Genomic DNA, 20,937 nt, shown 5'->3' with positions numbered 1-20,937 from the left:
CCCCCCTCCCAGAACCTTAGGCAGCTGGGGGGACAGAGTTTGGAGTGGGCAGAGCCGGGCAGGGGTGGGTTCTGGGCAGCACCAAAATTTCTACAAACCTGCCACCCATGGCCACAAGTACTCCTTGTTCTTTTATTGGACCAATTTCTGTGGGTGAAAGAGAAGCTTTGGAGCTACACAGAGCTCTTATTCAGGTCTGGGAAACATGTTTCCAGCCTCACTACTAAATGCAAGGTGAAACCGATTGTTTAGAATAGATAGCACATATTGCAAGGGACCATGCAAGGTGGAATGGCCTGTTAACACCTCTGCAGTCATAGGACAAAAAGAGAGAGAGAGAGAGAGAGAGAGAGAGACGAGACGATTTGTGTTTGTGGTGTGTGTGTGTGTGTGTGTGTGTGTGTGTGTGTGTGTGTGTGTGTGTGTGTGTGTGTGTGTGTCCAATGTCTCTGTTCAGTCCATGATTTTTAAGCTGTCTATACTAGCACTTTTGTCTGTCAGGGGTTTGAAGCCCCCGCTGCTCCCAACTGACATAAATTGCACCCCCAAAAACACCAGTGTGGACAGCTCTTTGTTGTCAGGAAACAGCCTCCGGGTGACAAAGCTACCGCCTCTTGTTGGCGTGGTTTTATTTTGTTGCCAGGGGCAACAAAGAGCAGCTACACTGTGAACCTTACAATGGTGCAGCTGTAGTGGCACAGCTGTGCCATTGTAAGGTGCACAGTGTAGACAGCCATAGTGTCTGCGTAGCAGAGTTATGAATTTAAGCTCCCCAGTCTTGTCTTTTGAAAGTGTGCAGGTTTCCTTTGAGGATGAGGACTGATAGGCCAGATAGAGTGATCACTCTGTGAGACATGTTCACCCACCGGTGATGTGATTTTTTTTTTTTTTTTTTTGTCTTTTATCACTTTCCTGTGAAGTTCATTTGACAGCGCAGTAATTGTCTGCTTTCACCCACAGTTACTGGGGCATTCAGTGCAGTGGATGAGGTACACCAACAACCCCACCTCTTTTTGTCCTATGACAAGGTCATTCCACCTTGAATGGTCCCTTACAATATATGCTAACTGCCTATGCTAAACAATCTGTTACACCTTGTCTTTAGCTGTGACACCTTTCCCAGCCCTGAGGGTGTGGCTCAAAAGCTTGCTGTCTCTCACCACTAGAAGTTGGTGCAATACAAAGTATTACCACACTCCATTTAATGGCATTTCTCCGGATGTAATGCAGTAACTTTTAATGCTGCATCTGATCGATGTCAAAATTTCAAGGCATGTTCTAAGCATCAGTGGGCAGAAACCTAGTGATTTTGGTGAAAATCAGAAAGCCAAAAGGGGAGAAATGGCACACGGTGCCTATGGTATCTGGTTAGCAAAGCTAGCAGCTGAGGGCAGCCACTAGCACATTTCAGCACAAAACCCTTTATCTCCAACCAGCCCATCCTCCCAGGAGTTTAAAAATACTTGCCTCCTGAAAGAGAAAAGGAGAAAGAATAAGCATGGGGGGAGGTGCAGACAGAGCCTCAGGCATGGGGGAAAGGGGGATAGAGAACCCGTGGTGGTGGGGAGAGTGGGGGATCCTAGTGTGGCACATAGGGGTCAACCCCTGGCATGTGGAAAATGGAGGACAGAGATGACCTGGCATGAGGGAAGGTGTGGGAGGGCTGCAGGGAGTCTCTGAAACAGAGGGGGATGGGAAGGTGGCACCCAGGGAGTTTGTGGGGGGTGGGAATGGAGGGATACAGAAGCCCTGGGGTGTGCTATAAGCTTGGCCTACAGAACCAACAAAGCATGCAGAGCTCTAATTAAGTTTGCAAGACAGTTTCTCATGTTAACATGTGCAGAATTTGCCAGACATCCATGTTTCAGGGTAACATCTCTCAGGCTTGGGCCCTGCCTACACAGAAGTTGCATCAGTTTAGCATAAAGCACTTTAGAAAACAGATTTAGTGAAGCCGGTACAAATCCCTGGCTGGACATGTTATTAGGCCATGTCTACACTAGCGAGCTTACAGTGGCACAGCTGCATCCATGCTGCTCCTCCACTGTAAGATTGCTGCTCATGTAGCTACTCTATGCTGGCAGGAGAGAGGTCTCCCATTGACATCATAAAACCACCTCAAGGAACGGGCAGTAGTAGCTCTCCCGCCGACATAGTGTTGTGCACACTACCACTTACGCCAGCAAAGCTTATGTTGCTCAGGGGTGTGTTTTTTCATACCCCAAGTGACATAACTTTTGCTAGAATACGTGGTTGTGTAGAAATGGCTTTGTTTAAAACTGGTTCTCTCTGTATATTTGTCAGTATGAGCCAGGTTTAACAATCAGCATAACATATCCACAATGCTGCTTGTTTAAAAACATCCCTTTAATAAAACCCACCCTCCCCACAGGTTTAAAGTTTGAATACAATTCTTCAAGCAGTTTGAGTCATGGGTGAGGGGTAAAACAGTCCTTTCCAGCATGACAAACCTTAACCTGCCTTTTTTGAACAGTGTTATTTATATTACAACTGACTATGGTAGAAAAGCTGGCATCAACTGTCACTGATTTGCATGGTTTGGGCAAAAAATTTTAAGGGAACGAAAAATCACTCCACATGCTCTATGGACAATTACTAAGGCTGTGTCTGTATTACGGATGTCCATAACCACAAGTCCCAATTCAAGGGCAACTGCAGACAGCAGAAATCCCTACAGTAAAGATGGCCTAAGATATTCAGCAGAGCCTACTGAAATCTCAGTATAGTCTCTTTGCCAAGCCTAACACTCTAGGGTGAAGGCTCCAGGACACTTTGCAAATCAGAAGCTAATTGTTTCACTGGCAACCCCACCCTAAAACTCGCCCAAAAAGCTTGAATGTCAGAGACAAGAAAATTCCAGCTGCGGAAATCACGGCAGATCCTGGCTGCAATGTTGTCTCGTCATTTTGTTAAGAACATTTTAGAGCTGAGTGTGTTTTCCTGCTATGAAGAAATATGCAATGCAAACTCATGTGCTGCTGGAACCACCACTGAAAAGCTGTCTCTAGCTGACCCCTTTCCCAAGCAACTTCCTGGGGCTGGAACTTTGAAGCTCAAGTAAGGGCTGGTCTCTACACAAACATGCACCAAACTCACTTCTATTTCATACCTGCTATTTCAGAATAAATCTGTGGGCAAGTCTACACTACAAAATTCAGCCAAATCAGTGCAGCTTCTCTAGACATTAACATGCCAGCGCTAGAGTCGGGTATCTCATGGCCTTTCAGGGCTACAGATGGGAGTTTGTTCCCCGCCAACAGGGCCCAACTCCCATCCAGCTCTACAGAGGGCCCAAAGAGTCTAGTAACACTAGAACTGGGGTTCTCAAACTGGGGGTTGGGACCCCTTAAGGGGTCGCGAGGTTATTACATGGGGAGTTGCGAGCTGTCAACCTCCACCCCAAACCCCGCTTTGCCTCCAGCATTTATAATGGCATTAAATATATTAAAAAGTGTTTTTAATTGATAAGGGGGGGGTCACAATCAGAGGCTTGCTGTGTGAAACAGGTCACCAGTACAAAAGTTTGAGAGCCAATGCACTAGAACTATTATTTTTCATTTGTTCTGACAGATCAGCTTTAGTCTCTCCTGCCCTATAAGCCCTGTGCAGTTGGACTCAGGGGCCAACATATTTTCCACCTAGGGAAGTATGACCCAGGCACCCATTGGTGCCAACTGTCAGAGGGTCCAGCAGTGCACAGAGATCCCCAGGGTTAGGTATCTGCATAATAGTTCACTGAAGGTGACATGTGAGATCTCTACTGAGAGCCAGTAGCCCACTAGTTGCCATAATCATTATGAAATATGTGTATGGATAATGGTAAAGAAGCTATGCATCTATACTGAAGATTATGCTTTTAAGGTCTTCGAGTTGAGGCAGGTCACCAGGAGGTGCCAGACCTCGGAGATAATTCCTTTCATGCAGGCAGTAACAGGTCTCTCCCACCCCGGCTGGACATTTGTGTATTGTGTATTTATGCCACACACTGTTTGAACCAGGTGCCAAGTCAGAGATTGTTCCTTCCTCTAGGTTTTGCAAACAGCAGGAGGATGTCCTATTGACAAACACAGACATCGGATTGGTCTGGTATATCTTGAAGTGCAAAGGGACACTGAATAGTTCACAGAGGAGGCAAACTGACAAACATGCTTGTCTCGGGAAAGGGGGATCACAGCCATGCCTGGCTATAAAGCGCTGCAAGGATTTGGGGTGAGCAAACTCTGCAAGACACAAGAGTCTCTTGTTCATTAACTCCAGGCTCTAGAAGGCATGTTATGATTTATTGTATATGTAACCCTTTTCTCCAATACTTCTACTTGCATCTCCACCCTTTGTTAAATAAACGTATACTTGCTTTCACTATAACCCTGTCTAAGTGCTGTGTGTGAACCGGGGGGGGGTGAATGGAGGTGGAACTGATAAACGGGGGGGTGCTGTTCCTTTGAGGCAGGTATCTGTGAATGCTGAGAGTGTCCAATGGAGCAGGGACTGGACACTGCAGGTAGATGCTCAGAGGACGCAGGAGTGTGCCAGTTGCTAACCGGCAGAGTGACAGTGGGGCCTCCGAGGCCCAGAGGGCAGGGCTGGTGCTGTCCAGGGTCAGTGGAGTCGGGGAGCTGATCCCTGGCAGGCACAGACACTGCTTCTCGCACTAAAGCCACATGGTAGCAAGGTGCCTTACAGCCCTGGGTACCCAAGGAAGCATCACAAAGTCCTGTGGGAATGGCCAGGGGAAGTCTGAGGATCCTCTTGTAGGCCTCCTCCCAGAGTGTCCCAATGGGGACAGTTTGTCCTCTGCAGAAGAAACCAAGCCTGGCAGAGCTAAGGGGATATACGGGAGGACAAAGCCATCCACCCTAAGATTGTGGGCCTCTCTGGAATTCCAGCACCCTGGCCACAGATGACCCTCCAACCCTGAGATGGGCACAGGGAGCTGCTGAGAATAAATAGTCTGGTGTTGTATTATTTTTGACTAATATTCACTTCTTCTCCTCATCTGTTCCCCTCACTCCACCCGCCCTAGCCCTCCTGAACCTACTCCCTTGGGCCTTGCGGAGAAACCTCCAGAGGCATGGTGGGATGGATACTGCCAGGAACATGGCAGAGTCCTGTGGTGTAGGAAGGAGAGCCACATATGTAGGGTTACCTCCATGCACAGGTCTAGGGCCAATCCAAACCATGGTAACAAGACATGTGGCTTTACTGGTGGAAGGATACAAGAAACAGTCCCAGTAATTTAGGACACTAAAAGTTTCCTAAGATAACTGTGTGTGTGTGTCAGGGCAGCGATGTACAGATGATATTGGTAGTAGTTTGTAATATGACCATCCCAAGCTCATATATGAAGAACCCGACATGCCACCATATACCTAGGAAGCTGGCAGCACCACCTATATTAAGGTTGGCCAACATTTACCATTATCAGCCTGTTTTCAGTTGCTTGTAACTTTGCCAAACTAATCGCTAGGGCTGAAACTTTCAATGCCAGGTGTCCAGGGTTTTTTTTTGGTTTTGGAAAATTTCAGACAAAATGGCTCAACGGTTTCAGAGAATAAGGTTAGGAACAAATGTATGTTTCCCCATAATTGGAAGTTCTAGCAACTTTCTTTGAAGAGCTCTAGTATCCCCATGCTTTGGAAAAGGGACTTAAAAATTGATAGGGGCTGGCTTTTGTATCAGGGATGTGTCACTTGCTTTTCCCATGAAAATCTGCCCAAATTTGACCAAAGTTAGAACCTTTTGAAAATTGCAGTTTGCTCAAAGAATTCTTCTTAGATTTTTCGCATATAAATTCCCTGAACATTCCATCTGCACTGACCATGCTCCAGCTCAAAGGTGACCAAGACTATCCTTGGAACTGCAGCTCTGAACTGTGCCAGGTCTGGGCTCCTGAACTGAGAGCAGATGACCGCTTGCTGAGCCCAGGCAGCATGGAGGAGGAAGCTGCCTGATTTGAGTGCAGACGGAACCTGGAGTAGATTGGGACAAGGAGCCTGGGGAAGAGAAGATTTCCAAGCTGAGAAAGGAGACTGGGAGCCAGGGAGGGAAACTAGATGGGGATTGGGCATTGGGAGCAAGACCAAGATAACAAGACGACCACGGGGAGACTGGGACTAAGAACCAGTGGACAGAAGAAAGGAGGAGACGACAGATCTGACGAGGAGCCAGTGTACTGGGGGTGAAGTGGTACGGCGGGGCAAAGACTTGAACAGGAAGCTGAAGTGGAGGGGACTGAGACTGGACAAGTACCCCCAAGGAGGGAGATTGGGACTGAGCAGTGCTCACATTTTCCACAAAACCCCGACTTCATTCAGTGCGCAGGATGGGGCTGCTCTGGGGATGAATCAGGGCTGTGTAGTGAAGGAGGCTGTTGTCTGTAGCACCTCCACTCCATTTGTTGCAGAATTTGGAAGGAGAGTAGTGAATGAGGTAGAGGGCTGTAGGAAGAAAAAGGACAGTCTCATGGTTAAGGCAGTCAAATGCTGCCCTAGAGAACTGGATTCTATCCCTGCCACAGAGTACTATATGATGCTGCACAAGTCACTTAAACCAGACATTGCACAGGTGATCATTAATTGGGTGTTCCTCATTTTCTGGGGCCCAACTTGAAACCATGAGGTCTGATTTGCAGAAGCACTGAGTGCTCACAGCTGCAGATGAAGTCAATGGGACATGTGCATGCAACGTATAAAGTGCTATATAATGCCAAGTACTCTGAAAATTCCTGCAGATTTCAAATTGGGCATCTAAAATTAGTGGATACTTCAGATGTTAATCTCTGTGCCTCAATTCTCCATCTGTAAATGGGGACAATACCCCCTCACCTCACAAGGGTGTCAAAGATTAATTTATGTTCGTGAAACACTCAGATACTACTGGTGACGAGCACCATAGAAAAGCCAACTTGAAAATGAGTAATTCTGTCTTCAGTGCAGGGTTTGAATAGTGTGCAATACATAAAGCCTGAGGCCTCATGTTGAACACCTAGGAGTAAAATATTGAATAGCTGTCCATCTTGTGCACTGAAAAAGGCAGATCCTGTAGAAAAAATAGTCTTCAATTACATGATCACATACTATCAATGCAGACCCACAAGGGGCTGAATTAAGGTTGCATGGACATCCCTAATTCTGTTTGAGTGCTTGCTTTTGTAACCCTAATAGTGTTCTTTTCATGTAGTTCTTGTGTGAGACAATTTTAGCCAATATCCTCAACTCCCATTTCTGCTGGAGGACTGCAGTGAGATGGTGACAGCAAAACAGGCTGCTAGAACCTGAGCTACAGTCCTCCAAGTGCATGTGTGACTTACAGATTTAATCAGGAAACAAACTCGGAACTTTATTACTATGTATGTCAAATGAAACCATGCACTGAATTCAAGTTTACACTGATGTTGCACTTTTTTTTTTTAGTGGTTGTTTACACAGAAATGTTTCCAGTTATACCAGCATAAACACCCCATGTGAACATACTTACTCTGGGATAAGAGTGGATTTTTTCTGCTGAACTTAAACCACTTCCAAAGTGACAAACTAAACGAGAAAAAGGCTCTTTTATACCAGAATAGTACATCCACATGGGGAGTTCAGCACTTTAAATTCACACCCTATCTTATACCGGTATAACTTTCTCCCTGTCAAGAAACCCTAACATGCCATGATTGCTAACTCTGACCTTGTGCCACTAGACTCATGCATTCAGGCATTCTCGTAATGTAGATATTACAGCTCCAATCTGGAATGCTACAGATAGCAATGAAAAGCAAGCAAAGGTTCTATTACCTGATGTTGCTGAGGACTGTTCCACTATTCCAACCTTTACCACCTGGAATGGAAAACACAATTGAGTTTATTATATGCATTAGTCAGCTCCATCACTTGGAAAAACTGTGGGCCAGACGCTCAGTCTCACAAATCCCTTTCTCATCACTCTGGTGATGCAAAAGGGCCAGAAAGATGGTGCAAGTAGGCAGTGGAGTACTCTACTGGGGATAGAAATCCCCCACTGGCATACAACCAGCTATACTAACTTAACAGTCCCGTCTCCGTGTAAAGGGGGCATGGAACCTAAGGATGGTTATCAGCCAGTGTAACTTGAATTAACCCTGAGACTGCTCAAACTTATACCAGAGACCATACCGGTCCCCTGCTGCCCCTAGGAACAGGAATGGGAGCAGAAAGACAACAGAAAATCATTTTTGGCTACACCACTTCAAGTACCATCGAAATGCAGCCACATCTCGGGTGCAAGAGAGTTTCTGTTTAACAGTTTACCCCAACACTATGAGATAGCCAGGAAGAAAACAGTATCTAAATTATAATTGTCTAGCACCAGAATTAATGCAACCAACACCAGTTAATTCTACACTAGACATCTCACTGTGTCGGATAAAGATGAACTGAACAAAGAATCAGTGGTTACCTAAGTGCAAGTGAACATGATCTGATTCGCAATTCCACAATCATGGAAGATGGCTGCACTCATTAAAGAATCCTGGTTTAACAGGGAAGTGAAAGCAGCAATACAAAATAAAGACAAAGTATAACAAATGAGGAAAAGGAAAAGTTAACAGCAATAAATATAAATCAGAAGTTATGAAATGCAATAAAAGATAAAGAAAGCTAAACATGTCAACGAAAAAAATCTATGACTAGTGGGGTTAAGGACAATACATTTTTTAAACTGATCAGGAATTGATCACCAGGTGAGATGATAAAACTGTCTGATACAGAGAAGGCAGAAGAAGCATTCGCTAACTATTCCTGCTCTGTATTTGGAAAGAAGCCAGGTGATGTATTCATATACAGTGATGAAACACTTTCCAATCAAACATTAAGGAGGCTGTTAAACAGCATCTTCTAAAGCAGGGGTCAGCAACCTTTCAGAAGCGGTGTGCCAAGTCTTCATTTATTCACTCTAATTTAAGGTTTTGCGTGCCGGTAATGCATTTTAATGTTTTTTAGAAGGTCTCTCTCTCTAAGTCTATATATTATATAACTAAACTAGTGTTGTATTGTAAAATAAACAGGGTTTTCAAAATGTTTAAGAAGCTTCATTTAAAATGAAATTAAAATGTTGATCTTACACTGCCGGCCTGCTCAGCCCGCTGCTGGTCTGGGGTTCTGTTCACCTAGGTTGGCAGCGGGCTGAGCGGGCCTGCGCCGGACCCCGGCTGGCAAGGGTCCATCAGCCAGAACCCCAGCCAGCATCGGCTGTGCGGGGCTGACGGCCAGAGTCCCAGAGAGGCTGGGGCAGAGGGCTGGAGTTCAGGGCTGTGGGCTGGGTAGTGAGGGGTGATAGGTGACAGGGCAGAGGGGGCGCTGGGTAGTGGGTGGGGTGCCAGAATCAGGGCTGGTTGCGGGTGGGGGGATAAGGAATCAGTAGAGGCTGGGTATGTAGGGAGGGGTTACAAGGCTCAGGGCAGGCCTCGCGGAGGGTGCGGGTCAGGGCCGGAGAGATGTGGTGTGTGGGGGGGAGGGGAGTCGGAATCAGGGCTCAGGGGAGCTGCTGGGTGACCGCCCCCCCTAAAACTCTCCAACCCCGCTGCTCTTGTCCTCATGACACCCCCTCCTGTTGATCGCACCCCACCCTTAAGGCCTCCTTCCATGTCGCCCAGACTGGACTCTAACCTCTGTTCCCTGACGCCCCGACCCTCCACACCAACGCCTAGTCATCCCCACCAGACCCCCAAAGGACTCCCATGCCTTATCCACCACTGCCCTGGTCTTCCGACAGCCTCCAGAACTCCCAAACCATCCGAACCCCCCCACCAATCTTGCCTCCAACTCCTCTCCACATCCCCTGCCTCCTGACAGGAACCCCCCGATAACTCCACGCATACACAGGTCGCGGCTCCAGGCCCCGCACAGTGCTGCTTAGGTAGTGGCATGCCCAAAAGGGCGCTCTGCCGGTCTGCAAGCTGGTCTCGGCGAATGCTCATACAACCCCTCAGCTCCTTTGCTCCGCCTACCACCACCCCCTTACAGAACCCCCCACTCACTAACTTCCCCCTCAGGACCCGCTTTTCGTCTCCCAGTCGCCTGACTGCCCTGCCCCCGTTGCGCCACAAACCCTGGACTCCATGCCCCATCAACCCTCCGCCGCCTAAGCCGCTCCCCGGGCGATCCCACCCCCCCATCAACCCACCCTGCTCCCTGCCCCCAGCCCTTAACCAACCCCCCCAGCCCTGGACCCCTTACCATGAGGCTCCACACAGAGCTAGATACACTGCTCTGCGGGACCACACAGCCCCGCCCCTCCACTTGAGCAGGGAGCATCTCTGCCTCCCCGCAGAGCCAAACACTGCCCTCAGGAGTGCGCAGCCCCAACTCCCAGAGTGCTCCGCACAGCGGCAGGGCTCCAGGAGAGGGGAGAAGGTGGGAGAGGAGCCGGCAGCTTGCTATGCTCAGCCCCGCGTTCCGGCCCGGGAGCCCGCGGCTTGCCGTGCTGGGAGAGTGGGGCCATTTGCCCACCCCGTGCACATGGCTATGCTTCTGCTCCCTGCCCCGCGGGGGAAGTGGAGGGCAAAGGAGAGCGCGCCGGGCTGGGCAGGATTTTTAGTGGCATGATGGAGTCCTGGCAGGCTCCAGCGTGCCATTGAAAATTGGCTTGCATGCCGTCTTTGACACGCATGCCATAGGTTGCCGACCCCTGTTCTAAAGTTAAAGAAGTTTAAAAATCAGCAGGACAGTATTACTTGCAACCAACAGTTTGAAAAGATTTTGGCCAATGAACAAAATGAACACTCAATGCTTATTTTAAATAAACTTGGAACTCTAAGGAAGATCCACAGGAAGAAAGGTGGTGTCATGCCAATATTTATAATGGGGTCATCTGGGTAACTACAGGCCAATTAGCTTGACATCAATGCTGGGAATCAATAATAGAATGGTTTAATTCTTTACTGATTGCCTTATTTAAGATGGTAGCAGAATTAAATGCCAGTTAAGTTTTATGAAAAAAAGGCCTTTTCAAAGCAGCCTGGTACTGTTTCTTGATGAAGCTAATTTGGTTTGAGAGAGTTGTGTTGACATAATGTTCTTGTACGTTTGTATCTTAGTACCACACAATACTGATTTAACAAATCACAGAAAAATCAAGACAGCACTGCAACACTGTGGTTAAGAGGGCTAAGATGACGCTTGGATGTATAAGCAGGGGAACATAGGTGATGTGTAATTACCTCTGTATATAACACTGGCAAAATCATTACTAGAATTTTCTATCCAGTGCTGTTATCTGACTTCAAAAAGGATACTGCCAAACTAAAAAGTTCAGAAAAGAGCCACAGGAATGATTCTGAAGCCTGGAAAACCTGCTGTACAGTGAAAAATTAAACCACTTCAATCTATTTAGCTTAACAAAAAGAAGATTAAGAGATGACTTGAACATGGTCGAAGTACATAAATAGTACAGGACTCAAAGGGCTGGTCTACTCCAGAAAGTTATTTTGAGGTACGAAAAATTCACACTCCTGAGAGATGTAGTTATGCTGACCTATCCCCCAGTGTAGACAGTGCTAGGACACAGAAGAATTCTTCTATCAACCTAGTGACCCTCTCTTGTAAGGTGGATTACTTACACCAACAGGAGAACCCATTCTGTTGGCATAGGTGGGGTCTCCACTGAAGCGCTGCAGTTGTGCCACCGTAGCATTTCAAACGGAGATCAGCCCTCAGAGGGGTGGATTTACCACAGGAAGGGAAGCACCCTTTCCGTCACTATGGCTGTGATGCTGTAGTGTTTCTAGCGCAGACATACCTTAAGATAGTGAAGGGATAAAACGACACTTGCTGAAAGTGGAAACTTCATAAATTGATACTGGGAAAAAGCCACAAGTTTTTGTAGGTAAGGGTGGCAATCCCTGCAGCCACTTACCAGAGAATGGCGTGGATTCGCCATCATTTCAGGGCTTTCAAATCTACATTGGATTTCTAAAAATATGTTCTCTGGTTCACCTGCAAGTTATTGAGCTTGATGCAGGAATTGCAAGGGGAAATTCTGTGGACCACAATCATAATGGTTCCTTGTGGGTTTAATCTATGAAATTGGAGGGGGAAATCAGGACAGTAGGATGTAGTTACCTAAATTTGAGTGTGGGCCCTGAGGCTAAAGAGTGTGTCAAGGGCTCATAAATAACAAGTGAGAGTGTTTCTACTTGGCAGTTTTTTGAATGCAAAATAGAAACTTTTCATCTTTTTTCAAGAGAGAATGTTCTTCACTCATTCAAAATAAAGAAGCAATGCTCATTTAAAATCAGTCAATGTGAGAACTGCTGAACCAGTATTCCTTCAAACTTTATTTGGCAGATTACAATGAGAACTAAACCTAAGAGGAGACCCTTATAAAAACCTGAAAGTTGTATTGTGTGCGGGATTCATACCACTTCAAGCCTAATATCTTAGCTCCTCTCCCATTCATTAGGAGAGCTGAAACACTTCACATAAAGGACACACACCCAGCAGTAAGCCATGACTCAGAAAAATTCATTGATCCCAGAGCTTGCTTGACACTCAAAGTCATGAGAATACTTGTCAGCTTGGAAAAGTCAGCATTATTCACCTCACAGCCTCAGGGAGATTAGTACCTTAGTTAATAAAGGAGTATATTAACAGCAGAGCTGCAAAGACAGATTTCCTGGGAAGGCTACATCTTAGGACAGAGAAAGACATGAAGGTGAAAGCAAGGTCAACCTGAACCAGAGGTCAGCCTTAGGATAAGACCTGCTTACAGCTCCAAGGCATTTGGGACTTTGACACTTACACCCGGAAGTATTACTGCTCTACACAAAACACACAAAAGCTGACTTAAGATGATCAGGAGGAGGAAGAACAATTCACCCCCCTCTCCCCATCCACACACACACACAAAAAAGCAAGGGAAGATATTAGAATGCAACAAAAACCACAGAGCAGAGACATCTAGTGGCTGAAGAGAAATCAACAGGTCATCCTTTCAGGTATAAATTCCATTTAATATTATAACCTGAAATGTTAGAGGATTGAATAACCTAACCAAGAAAAAAGTAAACCCAAGAAAGGTAAGATTGCTCCATTGCTACGAAACACATCAGCACCAGAAGGGCAAGCAACACAAAAGTTTCTATTTCTCTCAGCATGCCCACAATGGCAGGATAAGGGGAATAGCAACTCACTCACTATGAATTTAGCCATAGCACCCAGGAGCCTGGATCAAGGACCAGGACCCCATTGTGCTAGGTGCAGTACATACAGAACAAAAAGATGGCACCTCCTGCCCAAAGGAGCTGATGATCTAAGTGCAAAACCAGAGACAGCATCAGTATAGGCAGACAGTGCAGTACAAGTAAACAATGAGACAATACTGGGCAGCATAACAGGCAATGGTTTCTGCACACCAACCACTTAGCGGCTGTCAAGTTCTTTGTGGGCCTCAGGACCAAGGAGAGTTCTGACGAGAGAGCTGAAGGTGGAGAAGGAGGTAGGGTTTCGCATGTTCACAGGAGAGCTCTTCCCAAGCGTGAGGTGCAGCATGGGAGAAAGTACAATGGTGCCAGTGGGAACATCTAACAAGTGGGCATTGGAGGTTGGTATCACAGGCCAATAGAAGAGCACTGAAGCTCGATAGCAAACAAGAGCTGCCAGGCTGGGGATTGACTGTAGGGCCTAGAAAGTGGAGAAGGGAAGCTTGTGTTTGACATAATAGAGAAGGGGGAGCCAGGGCAAGGATTAAAAAGAGAGAGGGGGTGACAAGATTAGTGATGAGCTAGGAAATAACCTTTCCAGCAATATTCTGAATGGATAATAGCAGGACAAATGCAATCTTGCCAAGGCCAGAGAGAAGGATGTTACAGTAATCAAAACACGAGATGAGAGCATGGACAAGAACTTTAGTTGTGTGGTTGGACAGGAGAGGCAAGGCTGGATCTTAGAGATGGAATGCAGAAAGAAATGCAAGATTTAGATATAGGCTGGATGTTGGGCCAGAGTCACCCAGCTCTCAGTCACATGTTTTGAACATTAAAACACTAGTACTGAGAAAACTGGAAGGTTAGCAGATTTCATACAAACTGTGCCAAAACCAACTTGAGTTAAAGGAAAATAGCTCTTTGTCAAATTTGAATTTTTGGATGAAGTTGGAAGTTTGGTTGATAAGGGTACCTGCATTGTGATAATATACTTGGGCCTCTTTAAAGTGTTTGGCCTAGTACCACTCTACAACTAGTCTGTTAGTTCAACATATTAAATGGATTTAAAAAAAATTCAACAGAGCCTCAAAAGAAATTCTATGTGGGAATTGCCACCCCAACGGGTGTGTTTTCAGTGTGGTCTGTTCTGATAACCGGGCCTACACATTTAACCTAATTGTGAGCTCAACTGTGGAAAATGAATGAAAATTCATGAAGGGTCACAATAACCTACAACAACTGCTGGTGGGAAAAGGTGCAAAAGGGGACAGCTAAAAGGAATGCTGATATAACTCCAGGATTGTACCAGACATAACTTAAACAAGTGTGGGACTGGAAATCAATGGACCAAAACTAGTGTCTTGGAAATTAGGCCTAATGGATGAACAAATTAACGAGGGGATGGGCTAATCCACGCCCCCACTCTCTTTTAAAGAGCCTTAAAATGCAGCTATATAATTTGTAGGTTTCTTTTTCAAAAAGGACATGTTTTCATTTTGAGATTATTGGTAAAAATTTATTTTGATTCAGAGTTCAAGTTACAGTGATGTAATATGCATTCCTTTATATGCAATATTATGCTGGCAGGGTAACATTTGAGGCTGTTAACTATGTGTGTCCTGGCTTTAAAGGGATTCAGTTTTGTAATTAAAAGTTTATTTAGCATTAGATTTGCTTTGCATAACATTTCTCATTTTAGAGCATTTATTTACCTGACAGGAATGGTCTAAACTCTAGATAATACCGCGTGCTGCCATGACTACAGGAGACTGGACTAGATGACCTCTCGAGATCCCTTCCAGCCCTATGATTCTATTTACCATGCACTAGGTACCATACAATTCTGTGCAGCAACAGGTAAAGTGGTACACAAATGTGTAATATGAAGTGCCAGAGTTGGTTGCAGAGAGAAAACAGTAAGACTTTTCTCAACTGGAACAGTTTCCAGGTAAATCCGCAGCTCAATTTCAGGAAGGGCTTTACTGGTAAGTTTGATTCTTTTAAGAGCAGATGGGCTGGTAGGTGATAGATTCTTCATCTCTTGAAGTCTTCAGATCAATAGTAGATGCATTTCTGGAAGATTTGCTCTAGTCAAAGACAAGCACTGGACTCAGGACAGGGGTAATTACGTGAAAATCTGTGGCCTGTGTTATGCCATAGAATGTCAGCCTGCAGGATCTAATCATCCCTTTTGGGCCTTAGAATCTATGAAGCCAAGTGAGATTGTTAATAATCAACCTTGTTTTATGAAATTCATCAAACTTTAAGCTGCACATCAAAGCAAATACTCACCCCAACAAAGGGAATGAACTTCTGGGATGATTCTTCATCAGGGCTACAAACAACAAGGAGAGAGTGATTAATAAGGAGTTCTTTCAACGCTGAGACAAAAAATCCACGTTACTGTTTCAATCAAGCATGCAGCAGGAACTGAAAATGTGCAAGCGCCAATTCTATTTCTTCTCTCAGAGTCCCTCTGACAATACTCTGAGATTCTACACCAGCTGGGGAGTATTGTATCTCCTCAGGAATCTTCTTAAAATAAAACCGGAAGTCCCCGCCCCCCCTTGCTGTTTTTTTTTTAAAAAGAGAAACATGCTTAATGACATGGCAGTAGCTATGCTCATACACATGACCTCCTACTGCAAAGAAATGAACCCGTGCCACAACATACATCACCAGCAATACAGAGACCTGCAGGTTACTTACTAATAACTGAAGCTCTCGGAACACATTGCCTTCACGAGTCCCACTTTGCAGTCGAGTGGCATACCTTGCAAATCCCAGAATCACTAAAGCAGTTATCCTGCCACGAGTTAACAAGCCATGACACCTTATTCGTGTGGCACCAGACACACACATGCACAAGAACAGGTAACCCTGCCACAAAGGAGCTTACACCCTGAGTGAGACAGACAGCACAAACAAAGCCCAGGCCCAGAGTGCTCTTGGGAGATCACTGATATTTAGGAAGTGAACTGGAAATAGTGACTTCAGAAGGGCTGGGAGGAGAGGCAGATGGCTCCCCCAGTCAGTGTAAAGGGACAGAGATGAGATGTCCCACGTACAGTCTCAAGTGCAGCGATGACATGACTTACACTTTGAACGAGGTGGCATATCAGCCCTGCCCAGCATTCAGAAACATGGAGGAGGGGAGAGGAGATCTGTGGAGCTGTGGTGGTGCACAGGAAGGAGAGGGAGCAGGAGGCACACTTGTGAGGCAGGGAGACAAGAGGGAAAAATGATGGGTAGGAGAGGGGGAAGGGAAAATAACTATGATGCTTGGTGGGAAAAAACCTCTAGGGCAACATGGAAGGACACTACGAGAGGTGCAAGGATAGGGACAGAATGGCAGAGGTCAGGAGAGGGCCAGTGGAGAGGCCTGAAGTGTGTGTGTGCACGTCTCAGGCTCAATCTGAAGTCAAAGACAACAGGTGGGAGAGTTTTAAATCTCACGATTTTTGAATGCTGGGAGCTTTACACTCCGGCAAGAAAGGTGTTTGCTATAGCCTGGACTACTGCAGAGCGCAGCTCAAACACTCAAGACATAGAGTCCATCAAAAGAAACAAGCCGCCCTGTGGTGTTCTCTGCAGCAGATCCTCTGAAAAGGCATGGAAACATGAAAAATGCTGACAACTGCACAAGTGGGACTGGCTAAACAGCTTCCTCCCAGCCCTGTGTAAGGGGTGGCATGCAGCTGAGGGATGTGTGACTCAGGCACAGCTTCCTCCCTGCTTCAGGGGCAGGGGGTGTTTCACCATAGCCCTTCTTATGGTGCATCTTACCCTTGCACTGGCTCAGCTGGTAGGAGCATTGGGATGGAACCAAGGCTCTGCTCACTTCTCGACCCAGCCATTTTCTTCATGCTTCAGCCATACTGAGCAAGAACTGATTATACAGACTCCTGTGTCCTTTATCTAAACTTTCCATCACACCCTTTTAACTCCAGTGCCAGCCCTTGCCATGTAACCTCTAGAAACCTCCCTGAACAAATCCTGCTAGAGTACGCAGCAGAGAAACTGGGAAGTGCTATTGATCCACGGCCCCAAGAAATCTCAAACGGAAGTTGTAGAGCAGTTGGGATAAAACAGCAATGAAATCTCAGTCCTTTCCTTCCTCAGCTACAGTAGATAAGAGCTGTCCTCACCTGTTAGCTTCACACTGCTGGCCACTCAGTGGAATGATGAAAGTACCAGAGTATCATGCATCTTAATCTTATTGCTATTCAAGTTCTCTTTAAGCACTAAAAAACCCAAACCAAACGCGGTTGCAACAGAACACCTGTTCAGTTCTGCTGAGGACAAATGCTGAGTACCAGAGCAGAATCCTTCCAGGGAAAGCTGAGACACTGGTGATTCTAAAATAGTAGTTTGCCCATTAAATGGCAAGTAATGGTTCTTTTCTTAACTACTGTTCTTTGACAGGTGATTAATGGTTCTTAAAATGACAGCTGAACAGATTTCAGTTAGAAGCATTATCCCCAAATCACTTAGTTTGGAAGAATGCGCTCTTCTTTAAATATTGTTCTTTTGAGCAGTATAAAAGTTTTCTTCTTTTTATGTCTATTAACTATTTTAATAGAGAAACACCAGCAGGATGGATGGACAGACATACATATAAGTGGTGCTCAGAAACAATGAGTGCCACAGAAAGCCTTAGCAGTTAGCAAAGTGTTATACTGGAAGACAAGGCAATTTTTTTTTTTTTTTTTTAAAGGATGAAAATGGATTAGGAAAAAGTGGATGAAAATAAAATTCCCTTCTTGAAGTCCTTGTTAAAATAATTTATTCTATCACGAGACATGACTGAGTGCCCAATCTTGTAATGTACCAGTAATCAGGACTGCCAGGAAGTACTGAAGTACTCACCACAACGCATACCAGATTAGATATCGAAACGAGCAATTCTATGGTGTGATTTTTTTATTATTTTTTTTAAGTGGCTTTGAAAACCACGGTCCCAGGCTCCTTCATCTGACACTTCTCTTGTATTTAACTTCTGGTTCTTAAGGTTGGATCAGACTGGCCAGAGCTGGAATTGGGGGCTGCTGGTCTCCTTCCCTTCTCCAAACAATCAGTGGGGAATAAGCCTTACAAGCCAGCCTCTGTCCAAAAGAAAATGACACAAGCCCAACGAAAGCCTAGTCTGCATTAGAAAAGGTTTTGATGAAACAGTAACAGTCAAGAAGGGTGACTGAGAACTACAAGTTGTGCTACTCTTCTGGCACGTTCTCTGCTCACTTTTCTACCAGTGTGCTTTTTTTAATGCATGGGATGACAACTGGGGCCATTCAGTTTGCAATATGGAGCAGGAGAGATCACAAACATACTCTATATTTTTAAAGAAGTGGTAAATGACAGACTTCCCAATACAAGTGAGCAGTGCTTTCATTTCCAGAGCCAAGCTGCAGCGTAGGTTCACGCAAATGAGATCCAGAAGACCCAAAAGGCAAACCATAGTGGACTTGGAATTACCATGGGTAACACCGACTTCGTTGTCTACTGCCAGTGAATGACCTGGCTAGACAACAATTGTGAGTTACCACTGGCAGACAAATTATTCCAGCTATGACAGCTAAAGCCTACAAAAATTCATAAGTACTGTACAACAGAGTGTTTCCTTCTAGAGAACAGGGTATGTCTAAACCAGAAGGTGCTACAGCAGGACAGCCATGCACCAGTAGTGTTGGTCGTATAGACACTGACTACAGCCCTAAATAGTTTTTCCGTCACTGATGTAAATTCCCACCCCCTCATGAGGCAGTAGCTAGGCTGATGGTTTTCTAGTGGGGTTTGGGCGACTTAGCTACATTATAGTGATGGAAATTTTTCACAGCCCTGAACAGTGTAGCTCCCTCGACCCAGATTTCAGGTGTAGTCGGTTGGTATGAGGCCTAGTCATCAGCATTAGGTGAAAGATCACTAACTACATGGTAAGTAAATGACCCTTCCCATTGATACCATTTAATCTCATCTGGACCGCAGCAGTCTTCAGCTATTCCATAACTAAAGCATTTCTCCTCCTCCCACCACCACACCCACCCACCACAGAGAGTACGTCACCCAGAAGAGACAAAATACAGCAAATCATTTTCTCCCTAAACCCCCGTCCTCTGCCCCAGTCTCTGTATTTTGGGAAAGTCAGCGGATGCTCCAAAGAAAAGGGGCAAAGCTTTCAGACAATATGCAGTCTATCACAGGCAGTACATGCTTCAGTCTTGTCATGACAAACAGAACAAGTGGCGGGGGGGGGGGGGGGGTTGGGGGGGAAGGAGAGCAGAAGTCAATTAAGTTAGGATCAACTGGCAGAAAACGAGTTATAAAGCAGCTCATTACATATGGCTAGGTTTTGGAGACTGGTTTCTCTCTCTGGTTTTGGTGTTCTCAAATCACTAGAGCTTGTTTAACAGAGCAAGTGCCAGGATGCTGGGAAGATTTTTAAAGTGTTTCTAAAAAGCAATTTTCTGTGAGCTTATAGAATAGAGCTGCTGCCTCCAGCACGGACCCTCATAAAGGACGAGTAGCTTCGAAGAAGGTGTTTCCCTTGGCTCAGTAGGGAGATGGAGAGCTCTACAAGGCCTTGTGACTGGAACACTGAACAGGTCACTGGACAGCTCAGAACTGGGGCAGAATGCAGCATCTGTCAGACCACAAATACCAACTAGGATTAGAAAACCAAATGGCTAGGGGGGGAGGGATAGCTCAGTGGTTTGAGCATTGGCCTGCTAAGCCCAGGGTTGTGAGCTCAGTCCTTGAGGGGGCCACGTAGGGATCTGGGGCAAAATCTGTACTAGGTCTTGCTAGTGAAGGCAGGGGGCTGGACTCTATGACCTTTCTTAAATTTATTTCCTGTGAAACCTGCATTTTGGCTCCCCAAACAATTGGCTCTGTGGTCCTTGGAACAGTGCATTCTGCCACCAGAGGCACAAGTTTGAAAAGGAACAAACAGAATTTAATTTGAAGCATAAGTTAAGCATCCCAGACCTGCAGGAGCTGTTAAACAAGGCATAAAAGACCAGCCCAGGAAAAGTATAGAAGGTATGGAATGGGGAAAGGAACCTAAAGAGGATACCTTATGGTAAAATCAAAATGAAAGCTCTTTTTCCTTTTCAGAAAGCAACCAAAAGAAAAAATGAACACGTTATTATACTTATGATAGAAAGCAACACATTCCTTTAGATAGTGCTAACAGAGTCCTACCTGTATGTTACTTTAAGAAAGAATTCCCTCAAGTCACTGCCATCAGTGAGCACCATTTCTGAAGGAACCAGAGCTAGGAGATAATTTCCCATCACTCCATGCGATAAATTGCTTCTCTAACCTTTCTAATTTCCTATGTGGTACTTGTCTGAAAGCAGAAGTTGTTTGAACAGACCCATAAATACATTCTAGAAACTAACGACCTCACATTTTAGCCAGGAAGTAAAGATACCAGGGAGTGGAGGCCTGTGGCAATGGTTGAAAAGCCAAATAAAATTCTTCATTATTTCACTTCAAAGTAGCCCCTAACAGATCAAGCAATCTCTGCATGGCTTCAGGCACAGTGCAACAAGAGGACCTGAAAGGTGTGATGCCAAGCCTATCTTTAAAAAGGGAAAAGATGGAGTTAGGTAACTATGATCTATTACAGGCTCGCATTAACTGCGGGAATCTATCATAAAAGATAGCTTGATGGAATGTGGTGGACAGACATGGGTGTAAATAGAAACCAGTATGCTTTAAAGAACTCTGAATAGCTGATCTCAGATGGA

At 45.5% G+C, this 20,937-nt stretch overlaps 1 protein-coding gene across 3 annotated transcripts in view; it reads right to left on the bottom strand.

Annotated features, from left to right (window-relative positions):
- Nucleotides 1–20,937, bottom strand: part of PACS2 (phosphofurin acidic cluster sorting protein 2) — a 162,116-nt gene that overhangs the window by 22,046 nt on the left and 119,133 nt on the right. For all 3 annotated transcript variants that reach the window (XM_032778310.2, XM_032778311.2, XM_032778314.2), the window contains 2 exons: nt 15,479–15,521; nt 7,803–7,845 (listed from right to left, as the gene is read on the bottom strand). In XM_032778310.2, coding sequence (XP_032634201.1) covers nt 7,803–7,845; nt 15,479–15,521 — 86 coding nt within the window. The remainder of the gene's footprint in view (nt 1–7,802; nt 7,846–15,478; nt 15,522–20,937) is intronic.

This window comes from Chelonoidis abingdonii, chromosome 7 (genome assembly GCF_003597395.2).
Source record: "Chelonoidis abingdonii isolate Lonesome George chromosome 7, CheloAbing_2.0, whole genome shotgun sequence".
NCBI classification, from domain to species: Eukaryota; Metazoa; Chordata; order Testudines; family Testudinidae; genus Chelonoidis; species Chelonoidis abingdonii.
Note: the sequence above shows the minus strand (reverse complement) of the source record. Positions and strands in the feature narration are given on the sequence as shown.